This window comes from Pleurodeles waltl, chromosome 2_1 (assembly GCF_031143425.1).
Source record: "Pleurodeles waltl isolate 20211129_DDA chromosome 2_1, aPleWal1.hap1.20221129, whole genome shotgun sequence".
Lineage (NCBI taxonomy): Eukaryota > Metazoa > Chordata > Amphibia > Caudata > Salamandridae > Pleurodeles > Pleurodeles waltl.
Window position 1 is genome coordinate 162,242,227 of NC_090438.1, and position 12,246 is coordinate 162,254,472.

The 12,246-nt window shown below is 48.1% G+C and overlaps 1 protein-coding gene across 4 annotated transcripts in view; it reads right to left on the reverse strand.

Annotated features, from left to right (window-relative positions):
• The window catches only part of STAG2 (STAG2 cohesin complex component), a 987,179-nt gene that overhangs the window by 305,959 nt on the left and 668,974 nt on the right, over positions 1-12,246 (reverse strand). For 2 of the 4 annotated variants that reach the window (XM_069211859.1, XM_069211869.1), the window contains exon 20: positions 4,225-4,437. In XM_069211859.1, coding sequence (XP_069067960.1) covers positions 4,225-4,437 — 213 coding nt within the window. The remainder of the gene's footprint in view (positions 1-4,224; positions 4,438-12,246) is intronic. The other 2 variants (XM_069211886.1, XM_069211877.1) reach the window with 1 other exon arrangement.

Sequence of the window (12,246 nt, forward strand, 5' to 3'; positions counted from 1 at the left end):
TCAGGGTGTTTGTCACTGTTTTCACTGTCTCACTGGGATCCTGATAGCCAGGCCTCAGTGCTCATAGTGAAAACACTATGTTTTCAGTATGTTTGTTATGTGTCACTGGGATCCTGCTGGTCAGGACCCCAGTGCTCATAGGTTTGTGGCCTATATGTATGTGTCACTGGGACCCTGTCACACAGGGCCCCAGTGCTCATAGGTGTGCATGTATATGTTCCCTGTGTGGTGCCTAACTGTCTCACTGAGGCTCTGCTAACCAGAACCTCAGTGGTTATGCTCTCTCATTACTTCCAAATTGTCACTGACAGGCTAGTGACCATTTTTACCAATTTACATTGGCTTACTGGAACACCCTTATAATTCCCTAGTATATGGTACTGAGGTACCCAGGGTATTGGGGTTCCAGGAGATCCCTATGGGCTGCAGCATTTCTTTTGCCACCCATAGGGAGCTCTGACAATTCTTACACAGGCCTGCCACTGCAGCCTGAGTGAAATAACGTCCACGTTATTTCACAGCCATTTTACACTGCACTTAAGTAACTTATAAGTCACCTATATGTCTAACCTTTACCTGGTAAAGGTTAGGTGCAAAGTTACTTAGTGTGAGGGCACCCTGGCACTAGCCAAGGTGCCCCCACATTGTTCAGAGCCAATTCCCTGAACTTTGTGAGTGCGGGGACACCATTACACACATGCACTACATATAGGTCACTACCTATATGTAGCTTCACCATGGTAACTCCGAATATGGCCATGTAACACGTCTATGATCATGGAATTGCCCCCTCTATACCATCCTGGCATAGTTGGCACAATCCCATGATCCCAGTGGTCTGTAGCACAGACCCTGGTACTGCCAAACTGCCCTTCCTGGGGTTTCACTGCAGCTGCTGCTGCTGCCAACCCCTCAGACAGGCATCTGCCCTCCTGGGGTCCAGCCAGGCCTGGCCCAGGATGGCAGAACAAAGAACTTCCTCTGAGAGAGGGTGTGACACCCTCTCCCTTTGGAAAATGGTGTGAAGGCAGGGGAGGAGTAGCCTCCCCCAGCCTCTGGAAATGCTTTGTTGGGCACAGAGGTGCCCAATTCTGCATAAGCCAGTCTACACCGGTTCAGGGACCCCTTAGCCCCTGCTCTGGCGCGAAACTGGACAAAGGAAAGGGGAGTGACCACTCCCCTGACCTGCACCTCCCCTGGGAGGTGTCCAGAGCTCCTCCAGTGTGCTCCAGACCTCTGCCATCTTGGAAACAGAGGTGCTGCTGGCACACTGGACTGCTCTGAGTGGCCAGTGCCACCAGGTGACGTCAGAGACTCCTGCTGATAGGCTCCTTCAGGTGTTAGTAGCCTATCCTCTCTCCTAGGTAGCCAAACCCTCTTTTCTGGCTATTTAGGGTCTCTGTCTCTGGGGAAACTTCAGATAACGAATGCATGAGCTCAGCCGAGTTCCTCTGCATCTCCCTCTTCACCTTCTGATAAGGAATCGACCGCTGACCGCGCTGGAAGCCTGCAAACCTGCAACATAGTAGCAAAGACGACTACTGCAACTCTGTAACGCTGATCCTGCCGCCTTCTCGACTGTTTTCCTGCTTGGCATGCTGTGGGGGTAGTCTGCCTCCTCTCTGCACCAGAAGCTCCGAAGAAATCTCCCGTGGGTCGACGGAATCTTCCCCCTGCAACCGCAGGCACCAAAAAGCTGCATTACCGGTCCCTTGGGTCTCCTCTCAGCACGACGAGCGAGGTCCCTCGAATCCAGCGACGCTGTCCAAGTGACCCCCACAGTCCAGTGACTCTTCAGCCCAAGTTTGGTGGAGGTAAGTCCTTGCCTCACCTCGCTGGGCTGCATTGCTGGGAACCGCGACTTTGCAGCTACTCCGGCCCCTGTGCACTTCCGGCGGAAATCCTTTGTGCACAGCCAAGCCTGGGTCCACGGCACTCTAACCTGCATTGCACGACTTTCTAAGTTGGTCTCCGGCGACTTGGGACTCCTTTGTGCAACTTCGGCGAGCACCGTTTCACGCATCCTCGTAGTGCCTTTTTCTGGCACTTCTCCGGGTGCTACCTGCTTCAGTGAGGGCTCTTTGTCTTGCTCGACGTCCCCTCTCTCTTCAGGTCCAATTTGCGACCTCCTGGTCCCTCCTGGGCCCCAGCAGCGTCCAAAAACGCCAAACGCACGATTTGCGTGTAGCAAGGCTTGTTGGCGTCCTTCCGGCGGGAAAACACTTCTGCACGACTCTCCAAGGCGAGAGGGATCCGTCCACCAAAGGGGAAGTCTCTAGCCCTTTTCGTTCCTGCAGAAACCTTAGCTTCTTCTGTCCAGTCGAAGCTTCTTTGCACCCGCAGCTGGCATTTCCTGGGCATCTGCCCATCTCCGACTTGCTTGTGACTTTTGGACTTGGTCCCCTTGTTCCACAGGTACCCTAGATTGGAAATCCACAGTTGTTGCATTGCTGGTTTGTGTCTTTCCTGCATTATTCCTCTAACACGACTCTTTTGTCCTTAGGGGAACTTTAGTGCACTTTGCACTCACTTTTCAGGGTCTTGGGGAGGGTTATTTTTCTAACTCTCACTATTTTCTAATAGTCCCAGCGACCCTCTACAAGGTCACATAGGTTTGGGGTCCATTCGTGGTTCGCATTCCACTTCTGGAGTATATGGTTTGTGTTGCCCCTATCCCTATGTTTCCCCATTGCATCCTATTGTAACTATACATTGTTTGCACTGTTTTCTAAGACTATACTGCATATTTTTGCTATTGTGTATATATATCTTGTGTATATTTCCTATCCTCTCACTGAGGGTACACTCTAAGATACTTTGGCATATTGTCATAAAAATAAAGTACCTTTATTTTTAGTATAACTGTGTATTGTGTTTTCTTATGATATTGTGCATATGACACTAAGTGGTACTGTGGTAGCTTCACACGTCTCCTAGTTCAGCCTAAGCTGCTCTGCTAAGCTACCATTATCTATCAGCCTAAGCTGCTAGACACCCTATACACTAATAAGGGATAACTGGGCCTGGTGCAAGGTGCAAGTACCCCTTGGTACTCACTACAAGCCAGTCCAGCCTCCTACACAAGGAGACAAAGCAGTTTTGTGGCTGTACATGCTGGAAGGGACGTGATTGAATTGCATGTTGTCCCTGCCTTGAGTGGTGTCTGAAAAGTGACTTCGGCAACAAAGGAGCAGAAAGATCTGCTGGGCTGGTGGAGGACGTTTTGTGCTGGCAAAAAATCTTAGTGTATCCATGAAGAGGGAAAAATTGCTGGTAGAATTGGCTTGTGGGAGTAGACAGACCCAAGGAACATTCTTTGGCGCTACTCTCTGTAAACTGTTCCAGGGCGCAGTCAATTTTTTCACCAAAATGATGAGACGTCAAACAGTATGCCCTTTAAGGCCATCTGTACATCCCCAGAGAATCCCTCAGACCTCATCCAGGCTATATGTGCCCATCAACTGACCATTCTAGTCAGTCATGTCCAAGCCAGAGCACGTGACAAATTTTGCAGCATCCTGACAACCTGTGTAAGGAATGCCTGAATATCACCCAAAACAGCGAGGAAGACTTGTGCCACTGTAACCCAAAGAGCCTAGAAGGCATCTACTGTTCACTCAATTGAAGGTAGAACTTGAAGAGGAGAAAATCAAATTTTCCAAATGTCTGTTTTCTTTTAGATTCACAGTTAGGTGGAGTGAAAGAAAAGGGGTTGAGATTTACTTTGCTTATGGACACCTTTATCACCAAGCTTTCTGGCATCAGATATTGTACAAGAAAGGCTGCGCCATCGGTGGCAAGTTCACTTTTGGACTGGTCAAAAGTGAAATGGCACATTTTCAATGGTGTAGCACATTTCCATCATCTAGTTCCTGCAATGTGCTCCTACTAATGTTTAAAAGGAGGCTTTGTGCCTAACAAAAATGCAGCAAAAGATATCATGTTTTTCTATTCATTAAGGAGTCAGCAGACTATGTCAAAATCGAGGTACCAAATTCCAACTACAAATGAACTGTTATATTCAAAAACAAATATTCTGCATTCCCTGTGGGCGGAAATATTTATCTGCCACTTTCCTGCAAAGTTATCCAATCTAACTTAGAGCACAACTGCTGCACAAAGACTATTCAAGACATCACATTTAGATGAACATGCAATGAGTTTCTACAAATACATTTGTAAGTTATGATAAATTATAAGATATAGTTCACAAAATGTAATTACATTGCAAACCTCCTGTAGAAAATCTTCAAGTAGTCGATTGAACTTATCTGCCAACTCATCAATTAACTGACTCTTCGCAATGTCCACTCTATTAAAGATGGTAAATTCCTCATTACTTAGGGCATGGTATGTTTTTGAACATGCTTCTAAAACGTCTGTATCTGTGTGCTTCTCCACTATGTCTCGGATTTGACGTAATAAGGCATCTAAATGCTAGGGAAAAAAACACTAAGGTAAGTTGTGAAAAGAAAATACAAGATATGTGTTGCTGAAGGATTCCATTCAAAGTATTTGCATTCTACGCATTATATTTATTCGCACTGGAGGTCCATTTTTAATTTGCATGCAGCTTAAATATTCACTGATATTTAAATAAATAATCTGCTAAAAAATAACAGTTGGTGAATAATTAACAGTTGACAAGGAACAGCTCCCAAAGCAATCTTGACATCGGACATTATGATGTTCTACTAAGGGCTTGTCCAGTATAAGTCTCGCCCCCCATCCCTTTACCTGCAAGGTGTCAATACACACTTTAATGAAAATGTCACTTACCCAGTGTACATCTGTTCGTGGCATTGGTCGCTGCAGATTCACATGTTGTGCACAGTCCGCCATCTGGTGTTGGGTCGGAGTGTTACAAGTTGTTTTTCTTCGAAGAAGTCTTTCGAGTCACGAGACCGAGGGACTCCTCCTCTTTGCTTCCATTGCGCATGGGCGTCGGCTCCATCTTAGATTGTTTTCCCCGCAGAGGGTGAGGTAGGAGTTGTGTGTGTTCGTAATAGTGCCCATGCAATGGAATGAATAAGTATGCACAAATTAAGGTTAAGTAATATATATATATACAAATGTACAGATGTTGAAGATAACTTCCGACGGCTACAGGCTCCCGGGGAGGCGGGTGGGCACATGTGAATCTGCAGCGACCAATGCCACGAACAGATGTACACTGGGTAAGTGACATTTTCAGTTCGATGGCATCTGTTGCTGCAGATACACATGTTGTGCATAGACTAGTAAGCAGTTATCTCCCCAAAAGCGGTGGCTCAGGCTGTAGGAGTGGAAGTAGTCTGAAACAAAGTTCTCAGTACGGCTTGACCTACTGTGGCCTGTTGTGCGGATAGCATGTCTACACAGTAGTGTTTAGTAAATGTGTGAGGTGTGGACCATGTGGCTGCCTTACATATTTCGTGCATTGGAATATTTCCTAGGAATGCCATGCTAGCGCCTTTTTTCCTGGTTGAGTGTGCCCTTGGTGTAATGGGCAGTTGTCTCTTTGCATTAAGATAGCAGGTTTGGATGCATTTAACTATCCATCTGGCTATACCTTGTTTTGATATTGGGTTTCCTGTATGAGGTTTTTGAAATGCAATAAACAGTTGTTTTGTTTTCCTAACCTCTTTTGTTCTGTCGATGTAGTACATTAGTGCTCTTTTGACGTCTAATGTATGTAGTGCCCTTTCAGCTACTGAGTCTGGCTGTGGGAAGGCTTAGAAATTTCCCCCGGTTTCTCGGGAATTGTCCTCCTCTGTACTGGCCCCGAAAACCTCCCCTTTGGTACTGTCCCTGGTAGGTAGATGGTGTTGATTGTGAGGTGCTGGCTTGTGTGGCCTGACCCCGAAACCCTCCTCTGAATGTTGTTTTACGGAAGGTGCCGAAAGTGCCTCTGCTCTGCGGGGAGTAGAGCGCGCCCATGGCCTTGGCTGTGTCAGTGTCCTTTTTCAGCTTCTCAATCGCCGTGTCAACCTCTGGTCCGAACAGTTGTTGTTAGTTGAACGGCATATTGAGTACTGCTTGCTGTATTTCTGGCTTAAAGCCAGATGTGCGCAACCATGCGTGTCTTCTGATGGTAACTGCAGTGTTTATTGTTCTTGCAGCTGTGTCCGCTGCATCCATAGAGTAGCGTATTTGGTTATTGGAGATGTTTTGTCCCTCCTCAACCACTTGTTTTGCCCGCTTCTGAAATTCCTTGGGTAGATGCTCGATGAGATGCTGCATCTCATCCCAATGGGCTCTGTCATAGCGCGCTAGGAGCGCCTGAGAGTTGGCGATGCGCCACTGGCTGGCAGCTTGTACAGCGACTTTTCCCAGCTGCGTCGAATTTTCGGCTTTCCTTATCCGGGGGTGGTGCATCGCCCGATGTGTGTGAATTGGCTCTTTTGCGAGCTGCTCCTACCACGACTGAGTCTGGTGGCAGTTGAGAGGTGATAAAAGCAGGGTCTGTTGGAGGTGCTTTAAATTTCTTCTCTACCCTTGGAGTGATTGCTCTACTCTTGACGGGGTCTCTGAAGATTTGCTTCGCATGCCTTAGCATTCCCGGAAGCATAGGCAGGCTTTGGTAGTTGCTATGGGTGGAGGAGAGGGTGTTAAAAAGGAAGTCATCCTCAACAGGTTCTGTGTGTAACGACACGTTGTGGAATTCTGCTGCCCTAGCTACCACCTGCGCATACGCTGTGCTGTCCTCGGGTGGTGATGGCTTGGTAGGGTATGACTCTGGGCTATTGTCTGACACTGGTGCGTCGTATAGGTCCCAAGCATCTTGGTCATCTTGGCTCATGGTGGTGTGAGCCGGTGAATGTGACGGAGTTTGTGCCGGTGATATTTGAGTTACAGGTGGAGGAGAGGGTGGCGGAGTTGCTTTCTTTGCCACCTTTGCTTGTGGTGTTAGTAGTTCAGTTTGGAACTCTATTCTCCTTTTTCTCTTGATTGGTGGAAGAGTGCTAATCTTCCCCGTTCCACTCTGGATGAAGATCCTCTTTTGTGTATGGTCTACATCGGTAGTCTGTAGCTCCTCTTCAAACCTGTGCTTACGCATTTGGGAGGGCAATGAATGTTCCTCTGAATATGAGCTGGTAGTGGTTTCGGTTGCTGATTGTTTTGGCACCAAAACTGTGTCCTTTTTTGTTTTCGGCTCCGAGGCGAATCTCTTCTTTTTCGGAGTCGAGCCTTCTCGGCGTCGATCATCCTCGGTGCCGCTGTCTCTGCGTCGAGCAACGTCGGCTCCGCCTTCTCGGCGTCGATCTTTTTCGGCAACACTTTCTCGGTCCCGAGAATGTTGCGTGCCTGTGTCTCGACCAGAGTCGGACGATCTGGGCACCAGTTCGGCCTTTTTCGGTGCCGATGGACGGTCACCTTTATGGGTTGAGCCATGGCCGGTTGGCAGTGGCGTCCCCTGGCCCTTGTCTGTTTTCTTGTGCTGTGTGCTTTTCGACGTCTTACTCAGTTTCGTCGACGTCAAATTCATCCGAGTCCGAGTCATGGACGGAGAAGGCTTCCTCCTCTTCTCCTTGTTCCTCGAACTCTCGGTGTTCTGTCGGCGTGGATGCCATCTGTAGTCTTCTGGCTCGACGGTCACGGAGAGTTTTTCGGGACCGGAACGCACGACAGGCCTCACAAGTTTCTTCTTTGTGCTCGGGTGACAGGCACAAGTTACAGACCAAATGTTGGTCCGTATATGGATATTTATTGTGGCATTTAGGACAGAATCGGAACGGGGTCCGTTCCATCAGTGTCGATGTTACACGCGGTCGGGCCGACCAGGCCCTGACGGGGGATCGAAATTACCCCGAAGGGCTACCGAAGCTCTTCACGATTCGGTGTCAATTCTAACTATCCCGATCCCGAGCGAAACAATACCGACGTAATTTTTCGAAGTTTTGACTATCTTTCCGTCCCGAAACTCGGAGCGAAAAGGAACACGTCTGAACCCGAGGGCGGAAAAAAACCAATCTAAGATGGAGCCGATGCCCATGCGCAATGGAAGCAAAGAGGATTAGTCCCTCTGTCTCGTGACTCGAAAGACTTCTTCGAAGAAAAACAACTTGTAACACTCCGACCCAACACCAGATGGCGGACTGTGCACAACATGTGTATCTGCAGCAACAGATGCCATCGAACTGGTAGTTTTTCACATTAGAATAAACATACATCCACATTCTTTGCATCAAAGTGCCAGGATCAGGCCCATTATACTTGCAATTGAAAACAGTGGACTAATACAGATGTCAAGGACAACTCACTAAGTACACATTTTAATATTTCATAGCATTGTGCAATGTGGGATCGAATAAGGTGGTGTAAGACAATTACCCCTAATGTGATTTGAGTGGAAAAATGTGATGTATTCATGTTTTGTTTTTGCCCATTTCCTGATTCAGGCACTAGACCTACCCGCACAAGGGAGGGACCATTTTTATCAGAAGACATGTGGGAGCATAGAATAGAAGGATATTTGTTACTACCAATTGAATTTCAGTGTCTGTGCTTTCTAAACGTAAGCCAGTGTGACAAAAGAAGACATTTTGAAAAATACCCTCTAAATCATTTGCTTGTACAAGTACTCACAAATTCAGAGATGTACAAATAACCACTGCTACTAAATTCCTTATCTTGTGCCCATTTCAGCAATGCACAGGTTACCTTAATCTGATATGAACTGGTTTATACTATGTACACCATGAAATTCCATTGTACAGTGCAGCGCAGTTGTTGGCTCTGGGTCCCTAGGGTTCTTTTGTGAACCTACAAACCCTATATATCCCTACAACTAAAAAGGTCTAGTAAATATAAAGGTAAATTTCTTTTGTAAATTGACCATTGTGACAAAACGTTACAAATGAAACACTGTCACAAATAGCTGTTTTTACTTACCTGTTTTCAATACTACTCTATCTCAACAGTTAGTTTCCTTGGGAAAACCTTGAGGGATCTACACGTGACCCCTTTGCTGAATTCAGATTTTTTTCCCCATTTTTCAGAAATATATAGCTTTCCTTGATCACTGTAAGGAAATGCCTCCTTGGCATGGTTACCCCCTGACTTTTTGCCTTTGCTGATGCTATGTTTTGAATTGAAAGTGTGCTGAGGCCTGCTAACCAGGCCCCAGCTCCAGGGTTCTTTCCCTAACCTGTACTTTTGATTCCCCAATTGGCACACCCTGGCATCCAGATAAGTCCCTTGTAACTGGTACCTCTGGTACCAAGGGCCCTGATGCCAGGGAAGGTCTCTAAGGGCTGCAGCATGTATTATGCCACCCTAGAGACCCCTCACCCAGCACAGACACACTGCTTACCAGCTTGTGTGTGCTAGTGAGAACAAAATAAGTAAGTCGACATGGCACTCCCCTCAGGGTGCCATGCCAGCCTCTCACTGCCTATGCAGTATAGGTAAGACACCCCTCTAGCAGGCCTTACAGCCCTAAGGCAGGGTGCACTATACCATAGGTGAGGGTACCAGTGCATGAGCACTGTGCCCCTACAGTGTCTAAGCAAAACCTTAGACATTGTAAGTGCAGGGTAGCCATAAGAGTATATGGTCTGGGAGTCTGTTTTACACGAACTCCACAGCACCATAATGGCTACACTGAAAACTGGAAAGTTTGGTATCAAACTTCTCAGCACAATAAATGCACACTGATGCCAGTGTACATTTTATTGTAAAATACACCACAGAGGGCACCTTAGAGGTGCCCCCTAAAACTTAACCGACTATCTGTGTAGGCTGACTGGTTCCAGCAGCCTGCCACACTAGAGACATGTTGCTGGCCCCATGGGGAGAGTGCCTTTGTCACTCTGAGGCCAGTAACAAAGCCTGCACTGGGTGGAGATGCTAACACCTCCCCCAGGCAGGAGCTGTAACACCTGGCGGTGAGCCTCAAAGGCTCACCCCTTTGTCACAGCACCGCAGGACACTCCAGCTAGTGGAGTTGCCCGCCCCCTCCGGCCCCGGCCCCCACTTTTGGCGGCAAGGCCGGAGAAAATAATGAGAATAACAAGGAGGAGTCACTGGCCAGTCAGGACAGCCCCTAAGGTGTCCTGAGCTGAGGTGACTAACTTTTAGAAATCCTCCATCTTGCAGATGGAGAATTCCCCCAATAGGATTAGGGATGTGACCCCCTCCCCTTGGGAGGAGGCACAAAGAGGGTGTACCCACCCTCAGGGCTAGTAGCCATTGGCTACTAACCCCCCAGACCTAAACACGCCCTTAAATTTAGTATTTAAGGGCTCTCCCTGAACCTAGAAACTAGATTCCTGCAACAACAAGAAGAAGGACTGCTTAGCTGAAAACCCCTGCAGAGGAAGACCAGAAGACAACAACTGCCTTGGCTCCAGAAACTCACCGGCCTGTCTCCTGCCTTCCCAAGAACTCTGCTCCAGCGACGCCTTCCAAAGGGACCAGCGACCTCTGAATCCTCTGAGGACTGCCCTGCTTCGACGACGACAAGAAACTCCCGAGGACAGCGGACCTGCTCCAAAAAAGACTGCAACTTTATCCAAAGGAGCAGATTTAAAGACCCCTGCAACTCCCCGCAAGAAGCGTGAGACTTGCAACACTGCACCCGGCGACCCCGACTCGGCTGGTGGAGAACCAACACCTCAGGGAGGACCCCCGGACTACTCTACGACTGTGAGTACCAAAACCTGTCCCCCCTGAGCCCCCACAGCGCCGCCTGCAGAGGGAATCCCGAGGCTTCCCCTGACCGCGACTCTCTGAAACCTAAGTCCCGACGCCTGGAAAAGACCCTGCACCCGCAGCCCCCAGGACCTGAAGGACCGGACTTTCACTGCAGAAGTGACCCCCAGGAGTCCCTCTCCCTTGCCCAAGTGGAGGTTTCCCCGAGGAAGCCCCCCCTTGCCTGCCTGCAGCGCTGAAGAGATCCCTTGATCTCTCATTGACTTCCATTGCGAACCCAACGCTTGTTCTAACACTGCACCCGGCCGCCCCCGCGCCGCTGAGGGTGAAATTTCTGTGTGGGCTTGTGTCCCCCCCCGGTGCCCTACAAAACCCCCCTGGTCTGCCCTCCGAAGACGCGGGTACTTACCTGCTGGCAGACTGGAACCGGGGCACCCCCTTCTCTCCATTGGAGCCTATGCGTTTTGGGCACCACTTTGAACTCTGCACCTGACCGGCCCTGAGCTGCTGGTGTGGTAACTTTGGGGTTGCTCTGAACCCCCAACGGTGGGCTACCTTGGACCAAGAACTGAACCCTGTAAGTGTCTTACTTACCTGGTAAAACTAACAAAAACTTACCTCCCCCAGGAACTGTGAAAATTGCACTGTGTCCACTTTTAAAATAGCTATTTGTGAATAACTTGAAAAGTATACATGCAATTGAAATGATTCAAAGTTCCTAATGTACTTACCTGCAATACCTTTCAAACAAGACATTACATGTTAAATTTGAACCTGTGGTTCTTAAAATAAACTAAGAAATGAAAATGTCACGTACCCAGTGTACATCTGTTCGTGGCATCAGTCGCAGTAGATTCGCATGTTCTGCAATAGCTCGCCATCTGGTGTTGGGCCGGAGTGTTACAAGTTGTTTTTGTTCGAAGAAGTCTTTCGAGTCACGGGACCGAGTGACTCCTCCTTTTGTCTCCATTGCGCATGGGCGTCGACTCCATCTTCGATTGTTTTTCCCCGCAGAGGGTGAGGTAGGAGTTGAATTGTAGTAATAGTGCCCATGCAATGGAGTGACTAAGTATGCACCTATTTAAGGTTGAGATGATACTTATATAAATAATTGAAGGTAACTTCCAAACTGCTACAGGCTCCCGGGGAGGCGGGTGGGCACATGCGAATCTACTGCGACTGATGCCACGAACAGATGTACACTGGGTAAGTGACATTTTCAGTTCGATGGCATCTGTCGCTGTAGATACGTATGTTCTGCATAGACTAGTAAGCAGTTATTTCCCCAAAAGCGGTGGATCAGCCTGTAGGAGTGGAAGTAGTCTGAAATAATGTTCTTAATACGGCTTGACCTACTGTGGCTTGTTGTGCGGATAACACGTCTACACAGTAGTGCTTGGTGAATGTGTGAGGCGTAGACCATGTGGCTGCCTTACATATTTCTTGCATTGGGATGTTTCCTAGAGAGGCCATGGTAGCACCTTTCTTTCTGGTTGAGTGTGCCCTTGGTGTAATGGGCAGCTGTCGTTTAGCTTTAAGGTAGCAGATTTGGATGCATTTAACTATCCATCTGGCTATACCTTGTTTTGAAATTGGGTTTCCTGCATGAGG